We start from the raw sequence: 16,873 nt of genomic DNA, 5'->3' as shown, positions 1-16,873 counted from the left end.
TCTTCAGACCTGGCCAAATGCCCAGATTAGCATCTGAGAAACCAGAAAATGGAACGGCGAATGACGGGAGGGGGATTGGCAGGGGGCTGCTGAGAGGCGGGTCGATAAGTCTCTTCATGGAGCCTCCCGTGTATTTAGGAACGGCGGAGGACTCGAGCATCCTGAGAACTATGCTGGTGGTCTCTTCTGGTTGTGCTCATATCGTGATGGAGCAGTGAAGCAGGCGTTTCTTCGGGTTCTTCCCTCGGTTGTTCAATTATTTTTAACGGCGCATTACTTGGTCGCTGTGGTTCCTTGTATAACCGGTGCTTGCTTTCATTCTGAGAAGGGTGAAACTGGGTCTTTGGGCGTTGAAAAAGGTTTCTAATATGGGGCTAAAACTAAAATCTTTAATGCAGAGTAGATAGACAGCTGGAAGTTTATTTTTTCTGAGGGTAGAATTTTGGCCTTTTAGAGAATCTTTTTAATTTATACATACATAGATATCTCTCTCTCTCTCTCTCTCTCATATATATATATATCTATACAGATAGATAGATATAGAGAGAGTTGTAAGTATGCAAAATTGTTTATTCTTGTATTATTATTTATGTATTTTTTATAAACGACCTGTATCTTAAGTACACTGTGCCATAGTGACATTCTTTTGAGTTAAAAAGGCTATTATAATAATCATAACCTGCATGTCTTTTTCTCATATGGACATCTGTAAACCTACCTACTGTGTGTGTGTGTGTGTGTGTATATATATTTTATACTAGCTGTGCCCCGTGGCTCTGTCCGCATAGTACTGAAATGGTACAAACTTTAAAAATCAATAAACAAACCGGTATCACTAGCTAAGCAGAGGTAAGGAACACTCCAACACATGGCGACAGGTAGAGTGACTCGAATGGAGGCTGGCGCGTGAATGAGGAGGGCCCTGCCCGGCTCCCAACTCCTGAAGTCACGCCTCCCCCTCCCCTGAGGCCGCAGCCTCTGTCTCGGATTAGCGCGAATATATGCAAGTGAACTATGATTCTTAGCACGAAGTCGCAAAATCAACCGGAATGTTCAAGCAAATTATAGAAAAAAACTCGATTTAAATCCGTTAAGTAGTTTTCTCGTTCACTAGCTAAGCGGAGGTAAGGTACGCCCCGAGACTGGCACGTGAGTGAGGAGGGCCCCACCCCCTCCCCTTGGCCTGTTGCATCTCTCTCGGATTTTCCCAAATAAATCGGAACTGCAAGCGAACTATGATTCTTAGAGCGATGAGAGAAGTTGTGAAATCAACCAGAATGTTCAAGCAAATTATAGAAAAAACCCAATCTAAATCCGTTAAGGAGTTCTCTCGTGAAAAGCAGACAGACATACAGAATTTTATATATACAGTATAGAGATAATTACATGTCAACTTCCTAATCAGCCTACAGATGGCGCTACACTAAATATTCCGAGCTTCAACTAGATGGTAACATACCTACAAGACTGCAAGATTGTTAGTCTGCTTTGAGATATAATATAATATATACACACTCATGTCTGAATGTGGGAGATAGGCCCAACTGCATAGCCTGGCAATTCACTAGCTCTGCTGGACAGCCAATTAAAGTGCAGGTTTTTGTCACATGGCTTGCTTGACTTGACTCAGATGACTCCTCCCCCAACCCAAATCTTAACCATAGTGTAACCAGGCATTATCACTGACATATAACACGACAACTTCCTCAGAGTAGTGGAGCTCCGAAGGTCTGCCGCTGGCGTCTGTTGGAACATGGTGCTACCCCAGCACGTGAACTGCTGTCCGTCCAGTGACACCGGTTGAGTTTACTTCACACCTTGCACAGATGCTGACCAGAAAGGCCATTCACCCCTGCTTGGTCCATGTGTAGGTGCATAGAGTTTGGAAGTTCTCCTCATGTCATCCCTAAAACTTTGTAGCTTACTTTGATTTTTTTTGATTTGATTTTCAACCAGTCCCTGTCCCAGGCCACTGTCCCATCCTGCCTCAAGTCCTCAATCATTGTTCCGCTGCCAAAAAAATCCAACATGAACAGTCTGAATGATTTCCGCCCAGTGGCACTCACATCTGTCATAATGAAGTGCTTTGAGAAACTGGTGCGGAGTCATATCATCGCCTGCCTGCCAGCAGACCTGGACCCATTTCAGTTTGCTTACAAAGCAAAGAGATCCACGGAGGATGCTGTGGCCACAGCCCTTCATGCTGCCCTGACCCACCTGGAGCAGCAGGGGAGTTACGCCAGACTGCTCTTTGTAGACTTCAGCTCGGCGTTTAACACCATCCTCCCACAACGACTGGTGTCCAAACTGGCAGATCTGGGACTTCCATCACTCACCTGCAGTTGGATACTGGACTTCCTGTCGGGTCGCTCCCAGAGGGTCAGGCTGGGTCTCCACACATCCACTGCTCTCAGCCTCAACACCGGGACGCCGCAGGGTTGTGTGCTCAGCCCACCCCTCTACACCCTCTACACATATGACTGTGTCCCCACTCACCATAGCAACAAGATTATAAAGTTTGCGGATGACACGACGGTGGTCGGACTCATCTCGGGCAAGGAGGGTGAGCTAGCATACAGGGACGAGGTGGAGCGACTGTCAGAGTGGTGCACAGTCAATAACCTGCTCCTCAACAACAAAAAAAACAAAGGAGCTTGTTATTGACTTTAGGAAAAACAAAACTGACATCCAGCCACTCGCCATTGGCGGGGCATGTGTGGAGAGGGTCCCGGTGTTCAGGTTTCTGGGTATGGAGCTGGAGGATGACCTGACCTGGAGTGCCAACACCAAGGAGCTGCTAAAGAAGGCACAGCAGAGACTGTATTTTCTGAGAATTCTCAGAAAGAACCACCTCCCAAAAAATCTGCTCCTTGCTTTTTATCACTGTTCCATCGAGAGTGTCCTCACGTACGGACTGTGTGTGTGTGGTACGGCAGCTGCACTTCCTCAGAAAAGAAAGCGCTCCACAGGGTCATCAGGATAGCGGAGAGAACAATTGGTTGTACCCTTCCCACTCTGGAACAAATCTACACCTCCCGAAGCCGCAAAAAAGCAATAGACATTTCGCAGGACTCATCACATCCCGGTCATTGCCTCTTCCAGCTTTTGCCATCGGGCAAGAGATACAGAGCTATGAAAACCAGGACAAACCGCCTTAAAAACAGCTTTTATCCGAAAGCAATCATGGCCCTGAACTCAAAATAAAACTGCTCTATATTATTCTTCCAATGTGCAATATATACCGTAAGTCAACAAGTGCAATTTGTATATTTATTACTATTCAGTTTGTTATTATATTCTGTCTTTTTGTCATTTTAACCCTTATTCCTCACACTGAGTTGATTGCACCTTCAATTTCGTTGTTCCTTTGTAAAAGTGACAATGACAATAAAGATCTATCTATCTATCTATCTATTTACATGTATAAACGGTATATTAGCCCAGCTGGAATGTTGTCCAGGACCCTGTGTTGGAATAAGCAGGTTGAATTAAATGGGTATAGGGAGGGGAGAGGAACTGTGTTACTCCATGAAAGGCACTATATAAAACAAGCTCAAGTAGTATGTAGAACATGTCAAAGGTGTTTTGTACCGTACACTGGCTAAATGATTACCTGAATATTGGAATTAATTCATGAAGGACTTTATTTGGGCAGTATGGTGCTTCGTAGTAAGGAGACCAGCGTTTGCATCCCGGGTCCTCCCTGCTTGAAGTTTGCATGTTCTCCCTCATGCAGGTTAGGTGGATTGGCGATCCGAAATTGTCCCTAGTGTGTGCTTGGTGTGTGTGTTTGTGTGTCCTGTGGTGGGTTGGCGCCCTGCCTGGGATTGGTTCCTGCCTTGTGCCCTGTGTTGGCTGGGATTGGCTCCAGCAGACCCCCATGACCCTGTGTTTGGATTTAGCGAGTTGGAAAATGGATGGATGGATGGATTCTTTCTTGCCAATACACCACTACAAGTTTAAAATTTCCCTACGAATAGCGAAAATGGATGGATGGATATTGGAATTAATTCATGAAGGACTTTATTTGGGCAGTATGGTGCTTCGCAGTAAGGAGATCAGCGTTTGCGCCCCGAGTCCTTCCTCCATGGAGTTTGTGTGTTCTTCCCATGTCTATGTGGGTTTCCTCCCACAGTCCAATGAACATGCAGGTTAGGTGAACTGGTGACTCTAAATTGGCCCTGGTGTTTTGTCCGGGGTTTGTTCCTGTCTTGCATTTTATGCTACCTGGGGTAGGCTCCAGCACCCCAACCCAAATTAAGCAAGTTAGAAAACGATATAAGAATGTATTTATTTATGACTGCTGGTTATTTTGTTTTTATTTCCATTGCTCTTTCATTTCTTTTTTTTTTTTTTTCTTGCTGTCTTGGAACTTTTCAAAATGTAAAATACGTAAGTCATAAAATTCGGAGTCATAAGGCAGCAGAGCCTATCCTGGCATCACTGGGAAGGGTGCCAGTCCATTGCAGGGTATGTGGCGTGATTACCCGAGTGTGATCCAGATAGCAGGACCCAAGTGGCTGGACCAGGCCAGATAGATGCTCATTTCCGGAGGGTGGTACTGGACCACGTGTATCGTTTGAGGGGGGGTTCACCAACCAGGATCCCAAACTGTTTCGTCATGTGGTGGGTGTGGCAGCACTCTGTACCAGTGCATGCCCCCCAACCTGACCTGACCTGTTGTTGTTGCTGCTTATTTCTTTCACTCTTACCATTTTACTTGCCCAGCTAAACTTCAAGTGAACTTTGCTGAAGATAATCACACACCACACCACGCACTGCTTTGCATAGCTAGGCCTCTTTATTGACTCCATTCTCATGGGCTTGCCCACTAAGCTCTCACAATGCTCATAAACTCACTGGCCAGACATAGCAGGCCAAGTCCGAGGAGGTGGGAGGGTTTGGAGAAATGCCTTCCAAATGACTTCAGTGGGATTGTTGACGTCAGCCTTTTTCCTGAATGGGACCTTTCGACTGTGCCGCTCATCTATGCAGATCAGACTGCAGATTTCTACGATATGCTGCTGCACCTCCTGGTGGGACAGGCCACCGCTCTCAGTCTCCTGTTGGACTCTACTGCTGCTCCACGGCCGACTCGGCCATTACAACCTAAACTATTTGGTTTCTTTGTTGTATGAGTGTTTAATAAAGTAGATGTAAAATGAGACAAACTGAACCGAGTTCTCCTTGCACGTTCTTGTGAGAGCCGCTCTGGGTCAGGTAATCGTACAGCCGCCTTTCTCCTTGAAGGGGTTCTTGTCCTCGGGGACACCTTTGAGGAGAGGGTCCTCTGCAGCATTTGCCTCGATCCATTCGACAATTTCTTTGGCTGTCTTTGACACCTTTAAAAAAGAAAAACAAACAGAGGAACGTTGACAAGATACTCTACAATAAGAAATTTTGAAATATGGTTATACAAGGAAGAACAAACACGAGAGAAAGGGAGGAGTATAGGGAGTGGGGCCAATACAAGAAATGGAGAGGCATCAGCATGAAAGGTAGTATAGAAGAGAAAGATAGACTGATAGATCTGAGATGCAACGCAAAATCGAGAAATGGACAGATATGAAAAGTGAAGTATGAAACAGATGCACAGTGTGAAGGATAGGGGGCGCCAGTGAGCCCCAAATACGAGCACACAAGACAGTTTCGGTTTCAAATACCAGGTGTTTTAATTACAAGATTACCTCATACAACAAGCAAAATACAAGTTCTCTCTTCTTTCTCTTCTCCCTTTCTACCGTACTGCTCTCCTCCAGTTGAGTGTTGCCTTCCTTACTCCCAGCTCCGACTCGCCTGGATAAGGCAGTGCAGTCCCTTTCATTAAGGACCCAGGAGTACTTCCAGTGATAGGGCTCTGGCCCGTTGGAAGCAATTCAGGGTCATAGAAAAGTCCTGAATAACAACGGGGAGTGCATCTCCCTGCAGCACCCCTGGACTCCAGGAGGGATTTGCTACTGGACTACCAATCCCAGCATTTCCTGCTGGTGTCTAGGGCTGCTGCCATCTAACGTCCTGGGGGATCCAACATCCCTTAGAGCCAGTTCTTCTCTGCCCTTCCCTTCCGGACATGGAAGGCAGTACAGATATATCCAGTCGGCAAGAGTGGCGTTTGGGGGTGGCAAGTGGGGCGACCGCCCCAGACCATGCACCTAAGGGGGCCCCATTTTTGAAGTCTGCGTGTTCCATTCGAGCGGATTTGTCAAGTTATATTCTCCAGTTATATTTTGATAAAGTCCGCATGTTATCTTGCAAAACTTTAGCTGAATACTGTAATGAGAAAATCTGGTGTATGTTAACATCCATCCATCCATTATCCAACCCGCTACATCCTAACACAAGGTCAAGGGGGTCGGCTGGAGCCAATCCCAGCCAACACAGGGTGCAAGGCAAGAAACAAACCCTGGGCAGGGCACCAGCCCACCGCAGGGCACATACACACACACACACTAAGCACACACTAGGGACAATTTTAGAACTGCCAATGCACCTAACCCTCATGTCTTTGGACTGTGGGAGGAAACCAGAGACACCCGGTGGAAACCCACATATGTTAACATTATTTTTATTAAATTTTCACACAAGTTTATACAGTCCACACATACCGGTAACCGCGTTTGACGTAACCGACCAGCCCTAGGCCCCCCACACACCCCTAAGGCCACCTCTGCCAGTCGGGACGCCTGTCCATCTGCCTGGGGCTTCCCATCTGGCTAAGGAACCTTCCTCTCTTTTAGCTGGGATGCCTGCCTGTCCACTTGAGGCCTCCATATCCGGGTAAGGAATCTTCACCTCTCCTGGTCGGGATGCTCATCCATCCCATGTGGCATTTACAATAGGAAATATAGAATTGGGGCGGTGAGTCGCTATACCGATCCACAGTGGTGAAGAAGGAGCTGAGCAAGAAGGTGAAGCTCTTGACTTATCAGTCGATCTATGTCCCTACCCTCACCTATGGTCACAAACTTTGGGCAAGGACCGAAAGAATGACAACACGGGTACAAGCAGCCAAAATGAGCTTTCTCCGCAGCGTGGCTGGGCTCTCCCTTACAGATATGGTGAGAAGGGCAGACATCTGGGAGAGGCTCGGAGTAGACCAGCTGCCTGCCTGAATCAAGAGGAGAGAATTGAGGTGTTTCGGGCATCTGATCTCCTGGACCTGACCAGCTGGCATGAGACCATAGAGAAGACCCTGGGCTCACTGGGCAGGATTACATCTCCCAAATGGCCTGGGAATGCCAGTATGAGTTGGCAAGTGTGGCTGACAAAAGGGGTGTACGGGCCTCATTGTCTAAATCTGTTGCTTCTGTGATGGATAAGAGGTGCAAAACGAACGAATGAATTATATATAGAATGGCTACTCTGTAGATTTATTTAAATGTGTATCTGTATTGTGAAAAATGGCACATCCATAAAGTGAAAAGACGTGTTAAGATACGTGATAGATAGATGGATGGATGGAGGGGCATCTCAGTGGAGTTGGACTCCATTCCCTTACCTGGACAGGAAGCCAAAATAAGGGATGGTCTCAATCAGACTGACAGAAAACCCAGCAGAGATGGTTGACAGTCCCTGACCCAGCCATGATGTTGATGTAGAAGATGGACACTCTGGGGGTATCCCAGCCGGGATGGTTAGCATTCCTTTAACTAGTTGGGATAAGTCGGAAGCTGCCGCCTTTCCCCAAGTTGTGTCTGCAGCATCCCTTCTGGAGAATCCCCATTTGGATACCTGCAGGTCAGCATGGGAGTTGTGGTTCCTTAGGCCTGACCTGTTGTTGGTCTATTGAGAGGTGACCACTGCCTTGGAGATGGTTGTCAGTGACTGGGCACCAAAAATACTCCCAGATTAGGCTTGAAAAAGGGGGCATTCTATACAGTCGAAGATGGGAGATGGAGGACCAAGCCCACCTGGGAGGAGTGGAAGGGATTGTAGTTCTGTTCACTGCGTAAAAAAGTCAATCCTGTTGAGAGGTGCCTTCTTTAAACTCAATCATCATTTGAAACCCCGGACTGGAGTCACAGAGAGGTTGTGTCTGGGGTTTGGGAACCTGCGACACCCCCTAGTGGTCACAATCGGTAGTTAGACAGACAGTGTAAAGATGGGTGCAATGAATTTGTTACCCTTGTAAATGCTCCCCAGGCCACTAGAGGGCATTGTGGTTCAGACACACAGACAGTTGGCATTTCTCTGACTACAGTCTGGCATGCTGGCATCCCTAAGGAACTATCCCGGACCACTAGGTCTTCCTACAGACTCTCCCTAGCCTAGTGGAGTAGCCAATGAGCCTAACGTAAGGTGCGAGTCCACACCAATAGCAAACGGGCAAGGAACTGATCGTAGATGTGGCAGCCAAAGGGCGCCAGTTATGGTGATGCCATAGCTGCCCTTATATTTCATATACAGTAATTACTGCAGTATGTTAAGTTTAAACTGTACATATATTCAGCATGCATTTTATAGCTGGTTAAAACTCTATTGGTTATTAATGTACACACTTCCTACTTTAAAATTTAGTCCAAACCATCTCACGCTTTTCCAGGTATGAGTTTCTTTATCTAACACACAAGTGCCATCACCCAAATGCCCTACTGATTGTTTTGTAAACTCCTAATACGACTTCATAACGCATTTGCTTTGTTTTCTTAATGGAGTCCAAATTAGTACATTAACAACAAAAATGGAAAACTTTTGAAATCGTATCTTCCATTAGTTTATTTCAATCTCAATACCCTGCACACAGGATAAAACTCCATCTCTGGCCCGGAGTTCGCTGTAGATATCTGTTCTTTAATTTTCATTCCCTGTCTTTTTCAATAAATCTACAATCTAATTATCAGTAATCTACAGTCTAATTATAATTAAGTCTTGAGTGTAATGACGTTACTTTTATTGACTGCGCTGCTCCCTTACAGAATTCCGTATCTCTTCAAGTTCCGTTCAACCACATTATGTCAGAACGTGAAATGCAATATCGCCCTCTAGCGGCCAAATCGTGGAACTGTAAGCAGACGAGAGTGGCGTGGAGCACTGGGACTGGCTGCGTAACTTGCGCAAGTCACGGTTACCTGCTCATTGACCAAATTAAACAAAAAAGCAGAATGAAAGCGCTATATAAATAATAGTTCTCCTCCTCTCCTCTAGCTATCTGAATAGTCGCCCCCTCTAAACCTCCTTGTCACAAAGTACCCGACTCACCACCATGCGCTCAGTTTTCACTTCTTTCTTCAGCTGCTCGATCTCCATCTTGACGATCTCCTTGTCGGAGAGGTCGTGCGCCATTCTGCCCTGAAACAAAACACCCCAAGCATTGAGTCCACTATTAAAAAATCCTGGTTCCCTACTGATATTTTACTGGGTTGTGTGGTTCCTCCCCTTGTTTGCTAACAGGGCTCTAGACAGGGGGCCCGGGATCACAGGGGCCCGGCGCGGGATGACCAGATATTATGCACAAACAAAACGTATGAACAGAAAACAAGAATTGATCCTACAGCGTTGAGTGTCAACTTCTGCATAAAATATTTTGAAAACTAAAAACAATATCAAACAAAGTTTCGGATAAAAAAAATTCTATACATTTTTCTACAACTTTCTCGCTTTGACATTTTACGAATCCAAATAACCAGAAGACCTCTCCACTGGTCGAAAATTTTGATATTAATTACTGATTTGGTGTCATATAGTTTTTATATATTATAAATTTAAACAAATTATACATGGTTTTAAACACAATTAAATAAGAAATACTACACAAAAAAATTAAACATTTACATCACTTATTTCTGCAGATATAAAGAGTTAAAGTTAAAATTTCGATTTTTTTCAAAATTGCCACCATTTTCAAAAAAACATAATTTCCAGCTTTTTGCAAGAAAATTGAGGCCCGCCATAACCGCCATTATTTTAGTCGGAAACTTTCCTATAGGAAACCCTACAATTGAAAAGTATATCAAAAATGCCGGAGTACACGAAAAACTAAGCATCATAGAACCGTACGGATCTTCAACTAAATTGTATACCTACATATAAAGCTAAAAATGCAAACATTTCTATTTATATTCACAATTAGTTTATAAATGATTTAGCTAAACATGTTGATTTTAATGAGGTCATTGAAAATTTTGCGTAAAAGAAAGCTAGAAAACAGATTTTGCAATAATTTTTGATGCTATTGTACGTTTTTCATTAGGATCTTTACTTTATAAATACAGTGCATCTGGAAAGTATTCCCAGCGCATCAATTTTTCCACATTTTGTTATGTTACAGCCTTATTCCAAAATGGATTAAATTCATTTTTTCCTCAGAATTCTACACACAACACCCCATAATGACAACGTAAAAAAAGTTTACCTGAGATATTTGCAAATTTATTAAAAATAAAAAAATTGAGAAATCCCATGTACATAAGTATTGACAGCCTTTGCCATGAAGCTCAAAATTGAGCTCCGGTGCCTCCTGTTTCCCCTGATCATCCTTGAGATGTTTCTGCAGCTTCATTGGAGTCCACCTGTGGTAAATTCAGTTGACTGGACATGATTTGGAAAGGCACACACCTGTCTATAGAAGGTCCCACAGTTGACAGTTCATGTCAGAGCACAAACCAAGCATGAAGTCAAAGGAATTGTCAGTAGACCTCCGAGACAGGATTGTCTCCAGGCACAAATCTGGGGAAGGTTACAGAAAAATTTCAGTCGCGTCCTCATCTGAGGAGACTCTGGCTTTAGCAGCCCCAAAAACAAGCATGCTGTGACAGAACTACCAAAAGATTCGTCGGCCATTGACGCACCAGCCAGTCAGCCTAATTTGCAGTCATTTCTGACAGCTACTACAACGGGAAAGGCTCGATTGTTTCTCTGCAGAATAATATGAACAATTCAAATGGACCGAGTGCAGCAGAGCTAAAGGAACAATGTTTGATTGCCTTGATCATTTTTTGCTCAACTTTTGCCTGCTCCTGATAATTCAGTTATGTGAATGTCCCACAGTATGAATAGATGTATTTTGTTGGAAAAGTGCCCGTAATATATGGTAAAAACTAGAGCCCCCATTTTTACACAGGCCTACCCTAAAATCTCTTCATGGCTATGCCCCTGTTTGACAAAACAGTTTTAAGACATTTGTACCCCCCAGTAAGCCAGCGAGCGAGGAGTTTGGCCCTTGATCGCAACCCGACTGGGAATTTTCTCCCTTTCGACTGCGGGATTTTACAATCTTTTTCTCTGAACGTAAATTGACAAGCTGTTCAGATCAAATATTCATTTTAGTTGATTTTTTATGTTTATATAATGTTAGGTGATACAGTAAATAATACCAAGAGTACACCACACGTGTTTCGCCCAAATATGGAGCTCGTCAGGTGTACGCACCTTTGCTTCTCCTTACGGGGTGCGAAGCCTCAGACATTGCGCCACGGCGGCTGTTTCGTTTACTGGATGGGGTGAAGAGTGGAGTATCACATTCATAGGTTTGAATCGCAATCTGATTATTTGGATGATAAGGTTATAGATAGATAGAGACTTTATTAATCCCAAGCGGAAATTCACATACTCCTGCAGCAGCACACTGATACAAAAAATAATATTAAATTAAAGATTGATAACAATGCAGGTAAAAACAGACAATAACTTTGTATAATGTTAACGTTTGACCCGGGTGGAATAAATAAAGTAGCACAAAAATGTTAGGACACTGTCTCCCCACTGTTATTGAAAATAAGTGAACATTCTCAGATCTGCTTAATGTAATTCAGCGTCAACAGTGGCCGCAACTTTTACCGACAACACTGGGGGGGCAAGGCAGGAACCAACACCAGACTGGGGGGCGCCTGCCCATTGAAGGGCTCACTCACACACACACACACACACACGGCCAATTTAGAACTTCCAGTATACCTAACAGGCTGCACGGTTGCAGTTGTGAACCTGAGGTTCACTTCCCGGGTCCTCCCTGCGTGGAGTCTGCATGTTCTCCCCGTGTCTGCGTGGGTTTCCTCCCACAGTCCAAAGGCATGCAGGTTAGGTGCATTGGCGATCCTGAATTGTTCCAGTGTGTGCTTGGTGTTGTGTGCGCCCTGCAGTGGGCTGGCGCCCTGCCCGGCCTTGTGCCCTGTGTTGGCTGGGATTGGCTCCAGCAGACCCCCGCGACCCTGTAGTGAGGATATAGCGGGTTGGATAATGGATGGATGGATGGAGTATATCTAAGCCTTACCCCTACATCCTTAAAGATTGGTGGGTAACATGCAAACACTTAGACAACCACTGATTTGAACCCAGAACACAGAAACCATAAGGCAGCAGCACTAAGCACTTTACCCGTATCTTCTCTCCCTTTTTGCATCATGACACTGTATGTAAGGACGCTATTCTTCTACTTGATATTTATCTGTTTTTAAGATCATTTAAATTCTCTTTTTCTCTTTTTTTGTTCCTTATTATTATTACCTAATCTTATTTATCTCTGTTTTCTTGTAACTTTCTCTTTGACATCATGAGCTGTGGTTTGTATGAAAATGTGATTTTAAAAAAAGAAATGTTGTTGTTTGCAAACTTGTAATGAATGATGTGTTTAAAACTTTGAGCATTTGTTTTATTTCAGTTCTAAGTCCGTTTAGGAAAACAAAAATAAACCAAAAAACCCGCCTGTCATTTAAAACAAAGCGCAGGATCTCGTTTGAGCAATCTACCATGACGAGGTCAGACTGCAGTGGGCGCGTGCGAGGAGCGCCATCTAGCGGTCAGTCGGCTCACTCGTCTTCTGTGAGGTCAGAGGCGTTCGTTCATCTAGTTATTGACACTCTTGAAAATAATCCTCTTTAAACGGCACTTTACTGGGTTTTGGGGGGTTCCTTTGCTTGACAATGAATCATTTCATTCTTGGATGGGCGCTTTATGCATATCAACGTGCTCCACTTTGGCTTTGAAAAGGCTTCTAATATGTGGACAAAACCGACATCTTGAATGTCCAGTGGGATACAACAGATCAAGAAAACCTGAACTGAGCCTGTGTGACTGAGTGTCCTCGTAAAATATGGAGCCCACTGGGATGTCACAGATCTCTTCTCTATTTATGTTGTTTTACAGAACCTGTCACCAGTGCCGGTGCCAGGATATTTGTGCCCTAAGACAAGCTTTAGTGTACCCCCCGACTGTTCGGTAGCTAACCCGTGAGGATGGGTCACTATGACCTGCGCCTGCCCTGCCTGCCACGGATCTAAATATGAAGTTCTACATGTGGAGGGAACCTAAAATGGTTTCTCTATGGCATCACCTTCAAAATAAACCATTTTTTTTAAACGTGTATTCGTTCATTTATTTTCTGAAACGCTTATTCCAAATCCAGTATTCCCAGAGAATTTTATTTAAATTCCAATATGTAGAAAGGAGAATTAAACGTGCCCTGCGGAAGGCTGGCGCCCTGCCCGGTGGTTTGTTTCCTGCCTTGCACCCTGTGTTGGCTGGGATTGGCTCCAGCAGACCCACGTAACCCTGTAGTTAGGATATAGCGGGTTGGATAATGGATGGATGGAGAATGCAACGTGTCTGATGTGAAGGCGTCCTAAAGCTCTCTATTTTCGCTTTTTAATAAACGATAACAATCTTCGTGATTGCCGTTTTGTCGGGTTAATGGGAAGGCTGAGGGTCTCCGTGTATATATGGTGGCGCAGTGGTAGTGCTGCTGCTTTGCAGTAAGAAGATTGTGGGTTCGCTTCCCGGTTCCTCCCTGTGTGGATAGCGCTTTGAGTACTGAGAAAAGCGCTATATAAATGTAATGAATTATTATATCTTGGAGAACTTTTAAGGAAACCTTGAGTTGGACTTTAGTCCTGCCCAGGGTTTGTTCCTACCTTGCGCCCTATGCTAGCTGGGGTAGGCTCCAGCAGGGGGTTAGTCGTGGGGTTAGAAAATGACCGACTGACTTTTAAGGAACACTCCTGTCAAAAATGCTATTTTTAATATGTGACTAGCTAATGCTGTAAAATTACTGCCAGTGTGAAAAAACGTCTATACTTAATGCTTTTGGTGTCACATAATTCAGTTATGTATCAAATATCCAGTTTTACACTCAAAACATATACATTTCGTGATCAAATATTTTTAAACATATCTTCCAAAAAAAGTGATCACATATCATAAATTGGAAACGCAGGTCACATGGTACTGACTTTTTGTAAGAGGACCAATAAATGAGAAGAGTGGGCGGATCTTCAATTTACCTTTGCTCCCCGCCCTCCCCGTGACCGATACTTAGAGGACCAGAGAATATCCCGGCAGCATCGGGAACAAAGCAGAAAACCTTCCCAGACGAGACGCCATCCCGGTCATTTATAATGGGATGATTTTCCAACCTATAGCAGGTGACTATTTCAAAATAAAATGTTCATTCAAAGAAATGTAACCAGGGACGCAAATGGTAGGGTAAAATAAAAAAAAAATCACCAGGGCAATCGTATATACATTATCTCAAAAACAATATCAGCTGCATTAAATATGATATGGTGAAGTTCACTGAAATAAAAACACATTAATGCAAGTAACTGCAGTTAAGAAGGGTTTCATCAGCGTGAATCTGCAAAAAGAAGCAAAGCTGATTCGCATGCTGAACTAGAAATCGAAAAGGGCAGAGCTGAAGGCTACACAGCTGAAACTCTGTGTCTCTGACCTTTTGTTCTCTTACAAGCATTCATCTTATTATAAGGAGAAGTGTCTGTTTATCTGTGTGTCTGTCTGGTTTCTATGTCCTTGTCATTCCAATATATGACACGACCAAAATTTGTAGCAATGAAAGGCACTTCATTTATCATTCCAACAGATGGCACATCGCAATCAGTAATACTACTTTTATGAATGCCATATAAAATGGTATATAACAGAGTCACTCCAACGGGTGGTGCATCACAAACACAGTAATGAAATGCATTGCATTTATCATTCAAACAGGTGATGCATCACCGTCATTAACACTGCTTTTATGAACCCCATGCCAAATGGCATATAACATAGATGCATGCATTGCATTTGTCATTCCAATGGATGGTGCATCACAAACACAGTAATGAAATGCATTGCATTTATCATTCAAACAGGTGATGCATCACCGTCATTAACACTGCTTTTATGAACCCCATGCCAAATGGCATATAACATAGATGCATTGCATTTGTCATTCCAATGGACGGTGCATCACAAATGCAGTAATGAAATGCATTGCATTTATCATTCAAACAGGTGATGCATCACCATCATGAACACTGCTTTTATGAACCCCATGCCAAATGGCATATAACAGAGATGCATGTATTGCATTTGTCATTCCAATGGATGGTGCATCACAAACACAGTAATGAAATCCATTGCATTTATCATTCAAACAGATGGCAATTCATAATCATTATGAACCCCACACCAAACAAGATATAATGCATTTCATTTGTCATTCCAATTAATGGCGCATCACAAACATTTGTAGTAATGCATTTTATTTTTACAAATGTTTGTGATGGACCGTTTGTTAGAATGACACATGCAATGGGTTTTATTACCAAATGCAACCCAATAGATGGTGCACTGCAAACGTAAATGCTGATGTCTATGTTGACTATTTAGATTTCTGCCCATCTCACTCAGCTAGTCTAAAATGTAAGACGACACTTTAAGCGCCTTTTCTTCAAAACCATCAAAACACAGCCAAATTAATCCAAGCACACTGTTACGTTCCTCACATTATCACAGAAGACAATTATGGTAAAGGTGTAAGTTTGTAGATAAGCACTGTTTAAAATCTGGTAATCTGTGAAAACTAAATTTGTTAAATACGCTTTTACAATCATGATTTCAGAAGTCCTTTAAAGCCCACTTGTTATTGAAGATAGTGAGGCAATAAAAGAGGAATTCCAAACCCCATCACCTCCTTACCTGCCGTTGGTCAGAGTCGCTGTCTCCGCTGTAGGCGCCTGCGAGCGGCGCGCCTCCTCATCCCACTCTGATCGGCCACCGACTGGTCGGGCCACTTCATGAACTTCTCCAGATGGCATGACGACGCCGCACTCATGTCACAAATCCTCTAATCTGATAAAGCAATCACGATAATTAGCTTGTCAATCTCAAACTGAAAGCTCTTTTCCGGAACAGCAGAGATTGGTGGCCAAGGAAGTGACACTAAAGGGGTTACGGGTGGATTTGGCAGCAAAGCCTTTAGAAAGAGGATGAAACCCTTTGATTTCCGTTGGGTTAACGAAGCGTCCGTAGCCGTTAGTTATAAGAGCGCTGAGGACGTGTCAGAAAACATGTAAGGAAAGGCATAAAGAATGTGTAGACTGATGGGTTACACAGCAGCATACTGAGATGACGGCCATAAAAAATGAAGACAATTTCCATTTGACGTCCTCACGGATTCCTAATTGTATAAGCCTTATTAAAATACCATTTTGAAGACTTGTGGATTTCATTTGTTGTGTGATCAATGGATAGGGAACGAGTCCTGGTCTTTGTAGTGTCCTGACTTTAAGGATCTACAATCAACCCATTGGGGTTAGACGGCAGGACGTGAAATCTTCATTTAACGATAAGTCATCATCTCACATCTTGAGTCCTCCCTGCTGTGCTTTGGTTCCAAGACTACACAGCAAAATTTAAATGGAGTTACAGAAGAGTGGGAAGTTAGTTGAATCCAAGTATTTAAAGAGTAGAACGTGTGCTGCTGCCCCGATAGATTAAATAAACCAGGACAGCTCTCAGCTTATCCTGCTCTAAATCTGTATTTTGCACGTGCTGTTCGGCCTCTGTTCTTTTGGTTTAGTAAAGTTGTCTCTTTAGTAGAATTGTACAACTGCCAACGACTTGTCAAGTCTCTTCTGTATATCTGGGGTGTAAGGTT

General features: G+C 43.7%; 2 protein-coding genes across 2 annotated transcripts in view; one reads left to right on the top strand and one right to left on the bottom strand.

Annotated features, from left to right (window-relative positions):
- LOC114664509 (pyruvate dehydrogenase (acetyl-transferring) kinase isozyme 2, mitochondrial-like) overlaps nt 1-16,873 on the top strand; it is a 905,310-nt gene that overhangs the window by 735,157 nt on the left and 153,280 nt on the right. The gene's annotated exons all lie outside the window — the stretch shown is intronic.
- On the bottom strand, nt 5,017-16,041 carry LOC114664866 (guanine nucleotide-binding protein G(I)/G(S)/G(O) subunit gamma-T2-like). The gene is made up of 3 exons (XM_028819161.2): nt 15,913-16,041; nt 9,199-9,288; nt 5,017-5,342 (listed from the first exon to the last, which is right to left on the bottom strand). Exons 2-3 carry the CDS (start codon nt 9,280-9,282, stop codon nt 5,217-5,219), a joined length of 210 nt encoding a protein of 69 aa, XP_028674994.1. The 5' UTR covers nt 9,283-9,288; nt 15,913-16,041; the 3' UTR covers nt 5,017-5,216.

The sequence above is a fragment of the Erpetoichthys calabaricus genome, chromosome 14 (genome assembly GCF_900747795.2).
Source record: "Erpetoichthys calabaricus chromosome 14, fErpCal1.3, whole genome shotgun sequence".
Classification (NCBI taxonomy): Eukaryota; Metazoa; Chordata; class Cladistia; order Polypteriformes; family Polypteridae; genus Erpetoichthys; species Erpetoichthys calabaricus.
This window is presented reverse-complemented; position numbering and strand designations above follow the sequence as displayed.

Excerpts from the sequence above, each read along its gene's own strand:
- LOC114664866 (XM_028819161.2), bottom strand. The coding sequence starts at position 9,282 with ATGGCGCACGACCTCTCCGACAAGGAGATCGTCAAGATGGAGATCGAG. Across the intron at positions 5,343-9,198 it reads TGAAAACTGAGCGCATGGTG|GTGTCAAAGACAGCCAAAGA; the intron begins GTGAGTCGGGTA and ends TCTTTTTTAAAG.